At 40.6% G+C, this 16,284-nt stretch overlaps 1 protein-coding gene across 2 annotated transcripts in view; it reads right to left on the bottom strand.

Annotated features, from left to right (window-relative positions):
• Window positions 1-320: 320 nt before the first annotated feature.
• The window catches only part of NECTIN3 (nectin cell adhesion molecule 3), a 126,807-nt gene continuing 110,843 nt past the window's right edge, over window positions 321-16,284 (bottom strand). For both annotated transcript variants that reach the window (XM_030940788.1, XM_010361080.2), the window contains exons 8-9: window positions 1,445-1,507; window positions 321-659 (exon numbers count right to left, since the gene is read on the bottom strand). In XM_030940788.1, coding sequence (XP_030796648.1) covers window positions 480-659; window positions 1,445-1,507 — 243 coding nt within the window. In that variant the 3' untranslated portion in view covers window positions 321-479. The remainder of the gene's footprint in view (window positions 660-1,444; window positions 1,508-16,284) is intronic.

The following is a 16,284-nucleotide window of genomic DNA, read 5'->3' as shown; positions in this document are numbered from 1 at the left end:
TAATTGTATTAAGCATGTCAGGGAAATCCAAATCCCAGCTAAATAATTAGTGAAATGGATTTTGAACTCATTTTTATGCCCGTGTGAATTACAGATGAACAGGCTAGCATGGCTGAGACCCAATGAGGTTAATAGTACCAGCTGGGGCCTTTCTTTCTGGAGAATCACTGCAGTTATCACAGACAGATGCTGTACTGTTAAATGAAAATGCCATTGTAGGCCAAATGTTAGCAGTTAAACACCATCGTCACAGAAACACACAAAGCTATAGTCAAGTTCACAAACACAGCTGATGGTTAAGGAACCCTTAATGAAGAAAAGAAATTTGCTATTGGCTTTACGTCATTCATTAGGACTTCCAATACCCTTAGAGTGGGACGGTTCTATATGAGAGACAGTAAAACAACTATTGGCCTTAGTTTCTCTCCCCAATCTAAGAATAAACATTTGTTATAACGCCCATTGGAAAAAGAGAAAAATCACACATAATGCTCTCGTGGGTCAACGTAGACTCTCTTAGGGTCGTTATTTTGATGATGTTTGCCAGGGCTCCGGTCTTGGTAGCACATCTGATTGTAAAGGGGGTACATCTGCTGAATGCCATCTTCCCCAACTGGATTCTCATCTTCATAGTCAAAACTCCTGCTATTTAGTCCATTCTAAAAATTCAAACATTGCTTACATTAGCAGAGCAGCTGTTTGCATTTTTCTAGCACTGGTAAAAACAGGCAAGAATACAATTCATTACAGTTTAGTGTCCCTGATTCACTACCCCAAAAACTACTGAATGGCAAGGTAAGTTCAACAACTTATATTTTTCAGTCATTTGTTGCTTACAATACCCTGAATAAGAATAGTAGTAGCTCCTAGATACAAAATTGTGACTAATGGAGACTGGGATCAGTTTCACATTTTGAAATTTGGAGTTGCTATCAGTTAAGGTAAACTGGAGAAGAACAGGGTTATAAACCTCAGGAGTCTCTAAAGCAAGGCTCGAGCTTAAAATGAACATACGAGGTATACAGAGAATTAAACCAACCAAACAAAAGAAACCTCAACTCAGCTCTGGGGAACTGGGGAAAGGACACAGAAAAATGAACTGGCATTTGAACATATGCCTGATAAAACTGAAAATAAACTCTGCCAAAAATATCATCTTGTCTTGACCTTTCCTTCTGGCTTGACCTTGCCACAGCTAGCACTTATAAAATGAACCCCCCATGATGTTCGGTGGTGTCTCTGGTACAGACTCTTCTGCTCGTTATTGGTTTCATAAAACTTGATTACTTCTAAGAGTAAAATTCAAGGACTACCAGATCTTAGCAGAGACACTCAAATAGGGGAAAGATGAATAAAGTGAACTTGTACAGAATTAAATGATATTTTAATAAGCATGTTAGCTACCAGCTCCACCTGGGCTGATAGCCACAACATGGTTACTTACAGAGTGCTGAAGATGGCCAACTTCTCTTTCTTTGAACTGAGTCTGCAAAGGCAAGTGTTCAGGCTGGAAGAAAACACAAAAAGACATGCACTGTAAAACACATGGCAAACATATCAACCAGTAAGATTCCTATTTTTAAAAGAGCCAATCATGTCTTGTTATAAATGTCTACCAACTAAGCAAAATGTTCCACATGAGAATAAGAAAAGCAACCATATTTTTTAAGAGTTTCACTCACTCTCTCCTGGCTCTCGACTTCTAGAAAGAAGAAAATAAAGGGTTGGGCACAGTGGCTCTTGCCTGTAATCCTAGCACTTTGAGAGGCCGAGACAGGTGGATAAATTGAGGCCAGAAGTTTGAGACCAGCCTGATTAACATGTGAAACCCCGTCTCCACCAAAAATACAAAAATTAGCTGGGCGTGGTGGTGCACACCTGTAATCCCAGCTATTTGGGAGGCTGAGGCAGGAGAATTGTTTGAATTGGGGAAGCAGAGGTTACAGTGAGCCAAGATCGTGCCACTGCACTCCAGCCTGGGCTACAGAGCAACCGAGACTTGGTCTTAAAAAAAAAGAAAGAGGAAACATAGACAACATCTGCTGCAGAAGTTCTCATGCAAACTGGTTTACATCTTACATGAGGGAGAAGTCATCACAGAAGGTCTCCTGTCTTTTCTCAGTGGAAGAGTCTGATATTTTGAATCAGGTAAAAGTGGTTTGGGGTGGTTAATGAGACATTATTTTTTTGTCTTCATACATAGATTTGAAGGATATATGATCATCCTTTTCTTGCTTGCTACTCTCCCATTCTTATCCCCACCCTCACCCCACACAGATTATAAAGGGAGTTCATTTTCAAACCTCACCCCAGGAAGAATTTTTTTGTTTTCCTCAGCTTACAAACACATGACTCACCCTTCAGACTTCAGTTCAAATATCACCTCTTTCACGAAGCCTTGCACAACACCCTCGAGCAGAGATAGCCACCCTTTTCTGAGCCTTCATAGCATTTATTATCACAATTATAAGTCCACTTGCTTTTCCCCTTTTCCAGATAGAGAGTGCTGGCTGAAGTGTTTCACAAATATTATCTCACCTAATACTTCAACAAGACTAGTATCTTTATTTTATGGATGACTAAAAATGAGGCTTAGTTAGGCAAGTTGTCTCCAGTCACACAACCGGTAAGTGGTAAATAGTGATTCAAATGTGGCTTTGTCTAATTATAAATTCTGTATTTTTACATCCTTGCTTTCATTTTAGTGTCAGGAAAATAGATGTTCAGTCAATCTAATAAAATAATGCCTGAATCAGATACGCCACATGCAGGCATATCTCTCAACAAGCTCTGCATTTCACTGTCTTTGATCATACTGTCCCTTTTGGTTTGGAAGGACAAATCTCTGGGAGTAGAAATTCTGCCTAGCCAACATGGCCTGACTAAAGTCATTCTTTTTTTTCACAAGGCTTGTCCACATTCCATCAAAGTTAATATCTTTACTCCTAGTTTTCCTATTGTTCTTGTTTTTATCTCTATTATAGCACATATCATGACTGTCTTGTTTTATAGTCCCTAATGTTAACTTTCAACTCCAGTAAGTAGTGAGCCTTTCTTAGCCATTGCTAATGGTCTGAATGTTTGTACACTCCCAAAATTCATATGTTGAAACCTAATCGCAATGTGAAAGTATCAAAAGGTGGGGGGGCCCTAGGGAGGAGAACAGGGTATAAGGGTGGAGCTGTCATAAATGGGATTAGTGCCCTTATAAGGGATTGAAGAGATCAGAGCTCTTCCCTTCCTTCTTATGAAGTTATAGTGAGAAGACAGCCATCTACCAGGAATAAGGCCCTCACCAGACACTAAATCTGCTGATACCTTGATCTTGGACTTCCCAGCCTCCAGAAATATAAGAAATAAATTTCTGTTGTTTGTTAGCTACCTAGTTTACAGTGTTTTGTTACAGAAGCCTGAACAGACTAACATAGTCATCCTCCTCCATCCCTCTACCTTAGTGTGGGTTTGTGCAATAATAAGAATAGTTCACTAACGAATGTATTGGAATCTAAACTGTCATCAATTCTTGATATCTTATGTCAAGGTTATCTATGTTGCCAATTATGTGACATGTTCACTCCTCCTGTCAAAGTCAGCATAATTCTACAGTGCTTCCCACATGATCGGGTGATATTAACCAGTAAACACTGGTAAAAGTCCAAGGCAGGGCCAGTCATGGATGGATGGCCAATCACACAGGGCCCCTGGGGTTTAATACTTTTAATACTTTGCAGTTGCCATCTAAGATTTCTTAATAATTTCACCATTAATTTCTGTTGTAAGTGGTCTAATGAGACAAAAAAGCATGCTTCAGGGACTTGTAGGCTAGGCTCACAGGCATCCCTGCCTCCTGCTATCTGTGTGGTTCTTGGTCACTGCTTCCCCATCTGGCTGCCCCAGGTCCTACGTGGCCTCCCTCTCAGTGTCCCCTCTTCAGTGACTGCTGCTATCCTCGGCCCAGGCAGGTGCCTGGGCATTGGTTTAGGAGAACATGCCCACAGTCATGGTGCATACGGCAGGTGCCTGGAGGCCATGTCCCAGTGAAGATGAGCCTCTCATTCACCCCCTCTCTAGGCACCTAATAATGCCGTCTTGACAGCCTTAATTTTTGAACATGGGGACCAACATTTTCATTTTTCACTGTGCCTCAGGAATTATGTAGCTGGTCCTGGTCAAAGGAAATTAGACTTGGGAAAAAACACCTTATATTAAAATCAGCATTTTCATTTGTTTCTTTCCCATTTATTATTTTCCATCCATTAATACAGATAATTAAGAAATGATTTCACATCACTCACTGCTGCATCTAACTTGACAAGAGGTGGTGTAATCAGAAGCTTCTCTGTAAAGGGGGTGGGTGTGAATTTTCTAAGCCATGAAAGAGTTAATCCATATTTTAAAAAGTGGTATCTGGATATCTTTAAAAAATCAATTTACAATCTCATTTCCTCCTACTTCAAGTTTCCCTTTATTACAATAATAAAACCTAAAGACATTTGTGTTGATTCTTAGAACTTCTAAGTCAGTAGAAGCCATCATAACCCACTACCTCTTTTACCAGCATCAAGGAACCTCTGACAGACATGCCACAGTCTGCTCATACCATTTTCTTCAGCAGTCCCTCATGTCTAATAGTGTGACTTAATTTCTAAGTCTGACACTTGTAGAAGAAAAAGGCAATTTAAGTGATGTTCTAAGCAACCTTGGCTTCCAAGAAATAAACAGTAGCTACCAAATGGAGGGCAACCAAAGATTTCTGGTGGTTGTTTCTATTCCTTAACAGTAGTACATTCATTTTGAAAAGTTTAAAACAAAAAAAAAAGTAAAAGAAATCTTGAACATAGTCTCTGATAACAATATGGTCCTTGCCTATTCCTCGTGGCAGTGTGGGGGAAAGCAGGGGTACTCAACACTGAAAGGGAGCATATTCTACGAACACAGTGTTTATGGCCTCAACAGTTCAAGGGAAGATTTGGTTGGAAGATGTGCTGTTCTATGCTTATATTTAAAATTCCAAATGGTAAATTTAACATGACCGGAAAATAAATGATCATTCACACTTTGCTGAACACCCTGGGTTAAGACCTGTATTTGGTCATCACCTATTAAATGTGGTAACAACTTTCAAGTCTCTGGAAGTCAGTAATGCAATGTCATAAGTAACAATATAACAAGTATTAATAGTATTTGGGAACTACAGAGATAAATGATCTGTCTATTCTGCTTCAATACAAACAGATTTTAAAGAGCCATAGCTTTATGAATAATAATAACATTGCTGTCTTTTGCTCATGGTAGAAGATTTTTTTTTTAAATAGCCAGAAGTGGTGCATTTGACAATAAAGGACAAGAAGAGAAAGTTCTCAGGCTTGAACAGGAAAAAATGGTGCCTGGACACTACAAACAATCTTCACTTGCACTGATTGGACAATAAGTGAATGGGTAAGTTCCTTTTCTCTACCCCATATTCTGAATCTTCATCATTTAATCATTGTAACTTTTGTAATCTAATATTTAATAAAATTGTGTATGGAGACAAGGACCCAACCCACCCTAGAAAAGGCCCTGAATTAGGAACTGGGCTATGAAAAGCATTATGTATCTGTTTCTGCACTGTGTGGCTATCTAATCTCTGATAAGAATTAGCCAGGCACACATCACCATGCCTGGCTAATTTTTTAAATTTATTTTTTGTAGAGACAGGGTATTGCTATATTGCCCAGGCTCATCTCAAACTCCTGGTCTCAAATGATCCTCCGACAGTGTTGGGATTATAGGCATGAGGTATATGCTTAGTTTTTTAAGAAACTGTCAAACTGTCTCCTAAAGCATCTATACCATTTTGTATTCCTTTTTTTTTTTTTATTATACTTTAAGTTCTAGGGTACATGTGCATAATGTGCAGGTTTGTCACATATGTATACTTGTGTCATGTTGGTGTGCTGCACCCATCAACTCGTCAGCACCCATCAACTCGTCATTTACATCAGGTATAACTCCCAATGTAATCCCTCCCCCCTCCCCCCTCCCCATGATAGGCCCCAGTGTGTGATGTTCCCCTTCCTGAGTCCAAGTGATGTCATTGTTCAGTTCCCACCTATGAGTGAGAACATGCGGTGTTTGGTTTTCTGTTCTTGTGATAGTTTGCTGAGAATGATGGTTTCCAGCTGCATCCATGTCCCTACAAAGGACTCAAACTCATCCTTTTTTATGGCTGCATAGCATTCCATGGTGTATATGTGCCACATTTTCTTAATCCAGTCTGTCACAGATGGATATTTGGGTTGATTCCAAGTCTTTGCTATTGTGAATAGTGCTGCAATAAACATACGTGTGCATGTGTCTTTATAGCAGCATGATTTGTAATCCTTTGGGTATATACCCAGTAATGGGATGGCTGGGTCATATGGTACTTTTAGTTCTAGATCCTTGAGGAATCGCCATACTGTTTTCCATAATGGTTGAACTAGTTTACAATCCCACCAACAGTGTAAAAGTGTTCCTATTTCTCCACATCCTCTCCAGCACCTGTTGTTTCCTGACTTTTTAATGATTGCCATTCTAACTGGTGTGAGATGGTATCTCATTGTGGTTTTGATTTGCATTTCTCTGATGGCCAGTGATGATGAGCATTTTTTCATGTGTCTGTTGGCTGTATGAATGTCTTCTTTTCAGAAATGTCTGTTCATATCCTTTGCCCACTTTTTGATGGGGTTGTTTTTTTCTTGTAAATTTGTTTGAGTTCTTTGTAGGTTCTGGATATTAGCCCTTTGTCAGATGAGTAGATTGCAAAAATTTTCTCCCATTCTGTAGGTTGCCTGGTCACTCTGATGGTAGTTTCTTTTGCTGTGCAGAAGCTCTTTAGTTTAATTAGATCCCATTTGTCAATTTTGGCTTTTGTTGCCGTTGCTTTTGGTGTTTTAGACATGAAGCCCTTGCCATGCCTACGTCCTGAATGGTATTACCTAGGTTTTCTTCTAGGATTTTTATGGTATTAGGTCTAACATTTAAGTCTCTAATCCATCTTGAATTAATTTTCGTATAAGGAGTAAGGAAAGGATCCAGTTTCAGCTTTCTACTTATGGCTAGCCAATTTTCCCAGCACCATTTATTAAATAGGGAATCCTTTCCCCATTTCTTGTTTTTCTCAGGTTTGTCAAAGATCAGATGGCTGTAGATGTGTGGTATTATTTCTGAGGACTCTGTTCTGTTCCATTGGTCTATATCTCTGTTTTGGTACCAGTACCATGCTGTTTTGGTTCCTGTAGCCTTGTAGTATAGTTTGAAGTCAGGTAGCGTGATGCCTCCAGCTTTGTTCTTTTGACTTAGGATTTTCTTGGAAATGCTGGCTCTTTTTTGGTTCCATATGAACTTTAAAGCAATTTTTTCCAATTCTGTGAAGAAATTCATTGGTAGCTTGATGGGGATGGCATTGAATCTATAAATAACCTTGGGCAGTATGGCCATTTTCACGATATTGATTCTTCCTATCCATGAGCATGGTATGTTCTTCCATTTGTTTGTGTCCTCTTTTATTTCACTGAGCAGTGGTTTGTAGTTCTCCTTGAAGAGGTCTTTTACGTCCCTTGAAGTTTGATTCCTAGGTATTTTATTCTCTTTGAAGGAATTGTGAATGGAAGTTCATTCCTGATTTGGCTCTCTGTTTGTCTGTTACTGGTGTATAAGAATGCTTGTGATTTTTGCACATTAATTTTGTATCCTGAGACTTTGCTGAAGTTTCTTATCAGCTTAAGGAGATTTTGGGCTGAGACGATGGGGTTTTCTAAATATACAATCATGTCATCTGCAAACAGGGACAATTTGACTTCTTCTTTTCCTAACTGAATACCCTTGATTTCTTTCTCTTGCCTGATTGCCCTAGCCAGAACTTCCAACACTATGTTGAATAGGAGTGGTGAGAGAGGGCATCCCTGTCTTGTGCCAGTTTTCAAAGGGATTTTTTCCAGTTTTTGCCCATTCAGTATGATATCGGCTGTGGGTTTGTCATAAATAGCTCTTACTATTTTGAGATACATTCCATCAATACCGAATTTATTGAGCGTTTTTAGCATGAAGGTCTATTGAATTTTGTGAAAGGCCTTTTCTGCATCTATTGAGATAACCATGTGGTTTTTGTCTTTGGTTCTGTTTATATGCTGGATTACGTTTATTGATTTGTGAATGTTGAACCAGCCTTGCATCCCAGGGATGAAGCCCACTTGATCATGGTGGATAAGCTTTTTGATGTGCTGCTGGATCCGGTTTGCCAGTATTTTGAGGATTTTTGCATCGATGTTCATCAGGGATATTGGTCTAAAATTCTCTTTTTTTGTTGTGTCTCTGCCAGGCTTTGGTATCAGGATGATGTTGGCCTCATAAAATGAGTTAGGGAGGATTCCCTCTTTTTCTATTGATTGAAATAGTTTCAGAAGGAATGGTACCAGCTCCTCCTTGTACCTCTGGTAGAATTCAGCTGTGAATCCATCTGGTCCTGGACTTTTTTTGGTTGGTAGGCTATTAATTATTGCCTCAATTTCAGAGCCTGCTATTGGTCTATTCAGGGATTCAGCTTCTTCCTGGTTTACTCTTGGGAGAGTGTAAGTGTCCAGGAAATTATCCATTTCTTCTAGATTTTCTAGTTTATTTGTGTAGAGGTGTTTAAAGTATTCTCTGACGGTAGTTTGTATTTCTGTGGGGTCGGGGTGATATCCCCTTTATCATTTTTTATTGCGTCTATTTGATTCTTCTCTTTTCTTCTTTACTGGTCTTGCTAGCGGTCTATCAATGTTGTTGATCTTTTCAAAAAACCAACTCCTGGATTCATTGATTTTTTGGAGGGCTTTTTGTGTCTCTATCTCCTTCAGTTCTGCTCTGATCTTAGTTATTTCTTGCCTTCTGCTAGCTTTTGAATGTGTTTGCTCTTGCTTCTCTAGTTCTTTTAATTGTAATGTTAGGGTGTCAATTTTAGATCTTTCCTGCTCTCTCTTGTGGGCATTTAGTGCTAGAAATTTCCCTCTACACACTGCTTTAAATGTGTCCCAGAGATTCTGGTATGTTGTATCTTTGTTCTCATTGGTTTCAAAGAACATTTTTATTTCTGCCTTCATTTCGTTATGTACCCAGTGGTCATTCAGGAGCAGGTTATTCAGTTTCCATGTAGTTGAGCGGTTTTGATTGAGTTTCTTAGTCCTGAGTTCTAGTTTGATTGCACTGTGGTCTGAGAGACAGTTTGTTACAATTTCTGTTTTTGTACATTTGCTAAGGAGTGCTTTACTTCCAATTATGTGGTCAATTTTGGAATAAGTGTGATGTGGTGCTGAGAAGAATGTATATTCTGTTGATTTGGGGTGGAGAGTTCTGTAGATGTCTATTAGGTCCGCTTGGTGCAGAGATGAGTTCAATTCCTGGATATCCTTGTTAACTTTCTGTCTCGTTGATCTGTCTAATGTTGACAGTGGGGTGTTGAAGTCTCCCATTATTATCGTATGGGAGTCTAAGTCCCTTTGTAAGTCTCTAAGGACTTGCTTTATGAATTTGGGTGCTCCTGTATTGGGTGCATATATATTTAGGATAGTTAGCTCTTCCTGTTGAATTGATCCCTTTACCATTATGTAATGGCCTTCTTTGTCTCTTTTGATCTTTGATGGTTTAAAGTCTGTTTTATCAGAGACTAGGATTGCAACCCCTGCTTTTTTTTATTCTCCATTTGCTTGATAGATCTTCCTCCATCCCTTTATTTTGAGCCTATGTATGTCTCTGCATGTGAGATGGGTCTCCTGAATACAGCAGACTGATGGGTCTTGACTCTTTATCCAATTTGCTAGTCTGTGTCTTTTAATTGGACCATTTAGTCCATTACATTTAAGGTTAATATTGTTATGTGTGAACTTGATCCTGCCATTATGATATTAACTGGTTATTTTGCTCGTTAGTTGATGCAGTTTCTTCCTAGCCTCGATGGTCTTTACATTTTGCCATGTTTTTGCAATGGCTGGTACTGGTTGTTCCTTTCCATGTTTAGTACTTCCTTCAGGGTCTCTTGTAAGGCAGGCCTGGTGGTGACAAAATCTCTAAGCATTTGCTTGTCTGTAAAGAATTTTATTTCTCCTTCACTTATGAAACTTAGTTTGGCTGGATATGAAATTCTGGGCTGAAAATTCTTGTCTTTAAGCATGTTGAATATTGGCCCCCCACTCTCTTCTGGCTTGGAGAGTTTCTGCCGAGAGATCTGCTGTTAGTCTGATGGGCTTCCCTTTGTGGGTAACCCGACCTTTCTCTCTGGCTGCCCTTAAGATTCTTTCCTTCATTTCAACTTTGGTGAATCTGGCAATTATGTGTCTTGGAGTTGCTCTTCTCGAGGAGTATCTTTGAGGCGTCCTCTGTATTTCCTGAATTTGAATGTTGGCCTGCCCTACTAGGGTGGGGAAGTTCTCCTGGATATCCTGAAGAGTGTTTTCCAACTTGGTTCCACTTTCTCCCTCACTTTCAGGTACCCCAATCAGACGTAGATTTGGTCTTTTTACATAAAGCCATACTTCTTGCAGGCTTTGTTCATTTCTTTCTTCTTTAGACTTCTCTTCTCGCTTCATTTCATTCATTTGATCCTCAATCGCTGATACTCTTTCTTCCAGTTGATCGAGTCGGTTACTGAAGCTTGTGCATTTGTCACGTATTTCTCGTGTCATGGTTTTCATCTCTGTCAGTTCATTTATGGCCTTCTCTGCATTAATTATTCTGGTTATCAATTCTTCCACTCTTTTTTTCAAGATTTTTAGTTTCTTTGTGCTGGGTTTGTAATTCCTCCTTTAGCTCTGAGAAGTTTGATGGACTGAAGCCTTCTTCTCTCATCTCGTCAAAGTCATTCTTCGTCCAGCATTGATCCGTTGCTGGCGATGAGCTGCGTTCCTTTGGAGGGGGAGATGTGCTCTTATTCTTTGAATTCCCAGGTTTTCTGCCCTGCTTTTTCCCCATCTTTGTGGTTTTATCTGCCTCTGGTCGTTGATGATGGTGACGTACTGATGGGGTTTTGGTGTGGGTGTCCTTCCTGTTTGTTAGTTTTCCTTCTAACAGTCAGGACCCTCAGCTGTAGGTCTGTTGGAGATTGCTTGAGGTCCACTCCAGACCCTATTTGCCTGGGTGTCAGCAGCAGAGGCTGCAGAAGATAGAATATTGCTGAACAGTGAGTGTTCCTGTCTGATTCTTGCTTTGGAAGCTTCCTCTCAGGGGTGTACTCCACCGTGTGAGGTGTGGGGTGTCGGTCTGCCCCTAGTGGAGGATGTCTCCCAGTTAGGCTACTCTGGGGTCAGGGACCCACTTGAGCAGCAGTCTGTCCATTTTCAGATCTCAACCTCTGCATTGGGAGATCCACTGCTCTCTTCAAAGCTGTCAGACAGAGTCGTTTGCGTCTGCAGAGGTTTCTGCTGCTTTTTGTTGTTGTTGTTGTTTAGCTGTGCCCTGTCCCCAGAGGTGGAGTCTACAGAGACTGGCAGGCCTCCTTGAGCTGCTGTGAGCTCCACCCAGTTCGATCTTCCCAGGGCTTTGTTTACCTATTTAAGCCTCAGCAATGGCAGGTGCCCCTCCCCCAGCCTCGCTGCTGCCTTGCGGTTAGATCGCAGACTGCTGTGCTAGCAATGCGGAAGGCTCCGTGAGCATGGGACCCTCCCGGCCAGGTGTGGGATATATTCTCCTGGTGTGCCTGTTTGCTTAAAGCACAGTATTGGGGTGGGAGTTACCTGATTTTCCAGGTGTTGTGTGTCTCAGTTCCCCTGGCTAGGAAAAGGGATTCCCTTCCCCCTTGCACTTCCCAGGTGAGGCGATGCTTCGCCCTGCTTCAGCTCTAGCTGGTCGGGCTGCAACAGCTGACCAGCACTGATTGTCCGGCACTCCCTAGTGAGATAAACCCAGTACCTCAGTTGAAAATGCAGAAATCACCTGTCTTCTGTGTTGCTCGCGATGGGATCTGGAGACTGGAGCTGTTCCTATTCGGCCATCTTATCATTTTGTATTTCTATCAGTAATGAATAAGAGTCTCAGCTGCTCCATGTCCTCAACAGGATTTGGTATTTAAAAAAAAAATTAACAAAATATCTGTTTGAAAAGTGTCTTAAATAATACTGTAAATATATTTGGTGACTAATATATATGTACTGAATAAAACTATAATACTTTAACTGATGGATACTCAGCATATGTTATTCTATTATTCTTGTATCTTTTCCTAGAAAGTCTTGGGCTACTCTAAATCTGTAATACGTATTTCAACTTCTCTTTCATGTATTATCTTATAGTAATTTCTACTGAGTTATAATTCATATTCACTCTCCTGATTTGCTAAAGTCACAGAGGCTTTCATCCCTAATTTCAAAAGTGTTAACACTAGTTTTTCAGGCTTGTTTTTTACTTTAAGTTCAGGGGTACATGTGCAGGTTTGTTACATAGGTTAATTGTGTATCATGGGGATCTAATGTACAGGTTATTTCATCACCCAGGTAACAGGCATAGTATCCAATAGGTAGGAGTTGATTTTTTTTATAATGTGTAAAGAAGGGGTCCAGTTTTGATTTTCTGTATATGGCTAGCCATTTACCCTAGCACCATTTATTGAATACAGAGTCCTTTCCTCATTGCTTGTTTTTTGTTGACTTTGTCAAAGATCAGATGATGTTAGTTGTACAGCTTTATTTTTGGGCTCTCCATTTTGTCATATTAGTCTGTTACCTGTTTTTGTACCAGTACTACGCTGTTTTGGTTACTGTAGCCTTATAATACAGTTTGAAGTTGGATAACATGATGCCTCTAGCTTTGTTCTTTTTGCTTATGATTGCCTTGGCTATGCAAACTCTTTTTTGGTTCCATATGAATTTTAAAACAGTTTTTCCTAATTCTGTGAGAAATTTTAAAGTTCCATGTAAATTTTATTTTTTCATTTTATTTTTTGAGATAGTCTTGCTCTTTCACCCAGGATGGAGTACAAAGGCATGATCTCAGCTGATTGCAACCTCTGCCTCCCAGGTTCAAGTGATTCTTGTGTCTCAGCCTCCTGAGTAGCTGGGATTACAGGGGCGTGCCACCATGGCCTGGCTAATTTTTGTATTTTTAGTAAAGATGGGGTTTCACCATGTTGGCCAGGCTGGTCCTGAACTCCTGACCTCAAGTGATCCACCCACCTTGGCTTCCCAAAGTGCTGGGACTACAAATGTGATCCACTGTGATGAGCTCCATGTGAATTTTTACAGTTTTTTTCCCCCCTAATTCTGTGAGAAATGTCATTGGTAGTTTGCTACGAATAGCATTGAATCTGTAAATTGCTTTGGGCAGTATGGCCATTTTCAAAACACTGATTCTTGCTATCCATAAGCAAGAAATGTTTTTCCATTTGTTTATGTCATTTGATTTCTTTAAACAGTGTTTTGTAGTTTTTGTTATACAGATCTTTCACCTCCCTGGTTAGCTATACTCCTAGGTATTTTATTCTTTTTGTGGCTATTGTGAATGGGATTGTGTTCTTCATCTGGCACTCAGGTTGTAGGTTCTCGATGTAAAGGAATGCTACTGATTTTTGTGCACTGATTTTGCCACCTGAAACTTTGCTGAAGTTGTTTTTCAGATCTAGGAACTTTTGGGCAGAGGCTATCTAGTTTTTAGGTAAAGAAGCATATCATCTGCAAACAGATGGTTTGACCTCCTCTCTCTCTATTTGGATGCCTTTTATTTCTTTATCTTGCCTGATTATTCTGGCCAGTCCTTCCAGTACTATGTTGAATAGGAGTGGTGAGACTGAGTATCCCTGTTTTGTACCAGTTGTCAAGGGGAATGCTTCCAGCCTTTGCCTGTTCAGCATGATGTTGGTTGTGAGTTATAATTGTCATAGATGGCTTTTATTATAATATTTTGAAGGATGTTCCTTCAATGCTTAGTTTGTTGAGGGTTTTTAACATGAAGGGATGTTGATTTTCATCAAAAGCCTTTCTTGCATCCATTGGGGTGATCATGTGGTTTTGTTTTTAGTTCTGTTTTATGTGATGAATCACATTTACTGAGTTCCATTATATTGAACCAACCTTGCATACCAGGAATAAAGCCTAATAGGTTGTGGTGGATTAGTTTTTTGATTTCCTGCTGGATTTTGTTTGCTGGTATTTTGTTGAGGATTTTTGCATCTATGTTCATCAAGGATATTGGCCTGCAGTTTTCTTTTTTTGTTGTCACACGTGTGCCAGTGGGGGAGGCGAGGTCTGCCCATGTGCATGCACTGGCAAGGAAGTAGGGGAGTCACAGGGGCATGGGTGTGTTCCGGCAAAGTGGTGCAGGGAGGCTGTGGGTGGGCTGGTGCATGTCAGTGGAGGGCAGTCTGCTGGAGTTCTCCAACAGCTGGGCACAGTCTGCTGGTGAAGGAGCTATGATGCAGTCCTCCAGGAAGCACCCTGGTTGGGTATTCAAAGTTGTGCGGCAGGCATGCACAGCCAGACTGGGAGAGGCCAGAAGAGAGGGGAGCATTCAGATCAGACTAGCCCCATCCCAAGGGCAAGACTGCCCTGCTCTGTCCAGATCCGACAGTCACCCGAAGGCTAAAGTCTCCTAGAGGAGCATGGCAAGCCTTGGGAGATGGGCACCCTTGGCCATACTCCACTGTAGCTGTTCTCACACCAAACCCTCTGGTTTCCACACAGGCTGGAGTGCTGCCCCGCCACCTCTTTAAGCAGCTCAAGTGTCTGTGGAGGTTTTGGGTCTCCTCCTGCTAGGATCCCAGAGGTCCAAGGCTCACTCCTCAACTGTTCAGCTCACCCCTTCACCAGGAGTCATTGGGGGTTAGGAAAAAGTTCTGGTGCTCAGCCACCCTGTGCAGAGTTCCCAGCTTCCTCCCACTTCAGCCCAGTCCCAGCGTCCTCCCTCCATCCACTCTCAATTCCTCCCCTCTGAAGATTTTCTAGAGTGTGCTAGTCTTCCCAATGTCCTCGTCTCTCAGCAGCAGATGTTCCTCCTTGCTGCATCTAGTTGGCTATCTGGAATCTGGAATCTTATTTGTTATCTTAGTAAACATTTTACCTTCTCTGATCCAACAAATAAACCAGAGCCTCTCGTCTTTCATATGTATTATATTTCATCCTGTTTCCATATAGATAATACTTAAAATCCTACCAGTAGAGCTTTCAGAGTTGTTAAGGTTTATTCTCAGTGGTGACAGAACTAAGATTTCAAGTTGCTATTGTCACAGGACATAAAATAACCCTAAACACTCTCCTGGCTCTGGCAGTAAAAAACCTTCAAACTACAGTTCCATTTGGAACCATTGTCCCTGATGCCAAATTTAAGTCTCTTTAATCTTCTATTTTCTTTCATAATTTCATCCCCCAAAGCTCTGTACTTCCTTCCTTAGAACCATACTTCTCTTTTACCCTAACTCACTGCAATTTGTAAACCTTAAACAATACTACTTTTAAAACTCCTACCTTCTCAAACTTTTCCCTAACCCATTACCTCTAACTGCTATCACCAACTGGTATCTACCTCCTCCAGGATTTTCTGAAACCTAGAGAGAGCAGAACTCCTTCTAGCTACCACCTTTATAGTCACAACAGCTTTCCCATCAAGGACTTTGGCATCTAGGTTACTCTATTCTCCATTCTGTTCAGGCCATTATCTTAAGGGACCTGGATGTTCACAAAAATGACTCATCTTATGCCTCCGATTCACTCTTTTTTAGCTTTTCTCCCCACTTCAGCAAATCATTCCCACACCTTCAAGAACTTCCATATCATTTCCTTGTCTTGCAACTCTCTTACTTTTCTTGTCACTGATTCCTTCCTCCTGGCATACAAGCATGTTCGAGATTCTCCTATCTTAAAAATGAAATGAAACAATAATATCTTTTAAAACTTCAACTTCCTAAATTTTTAAAGGCCCCTACCTCTGAAAATCTCATCTTGACAAGATACTTCAAACTCACCACCTTCCTGTTGAAGGACCATCCATCTTCCTTCAGTTCCTAAGGCTGTGAGTAAAGATACACTAAGCACCCTCCATCACACCTCACGTGTAACTGGTCTATCTTCCACTGCTGCCTTCCCAATTCAAGCAGTTTCCCAGCTTCCCCGTCACATCCATGGGTAATTTCCCACTGCCACTCACTGCATACTAGACATAATTAAATATTTTAACGTGCACTCACTGTTTTTTATGGAGTACAGAGTATATGAAGAATGCATAATGTTACTTAATTACTTTGATTCTGCCTCAATTCTTGTGTCATGCCTTAGAAAAAAGGAACAAATTACTATATACTGCTCT

This window comes from Rhinopithecus roxellana, chromosome 1 (assembly GCF_007565055.1).
Source record: "Rhinopithecus roxellana isolate Shanxi Qingling chromosome 1, ASM756505v1, whole genome shotgun sequence".
Taxonomy (NCBI): domain Eukaryota; kingdom Metazoa; phylum Chordata; class Mammalia; order Primates; family Cercopithecidae; genus Rhinopithecus; species Rhinopithecus roxellana.
The sequence above is the reverse complement of the archived record's forward strand: the minus strand, read 5'-3'. Positions and strand labels throughout refer to the sequence as shown.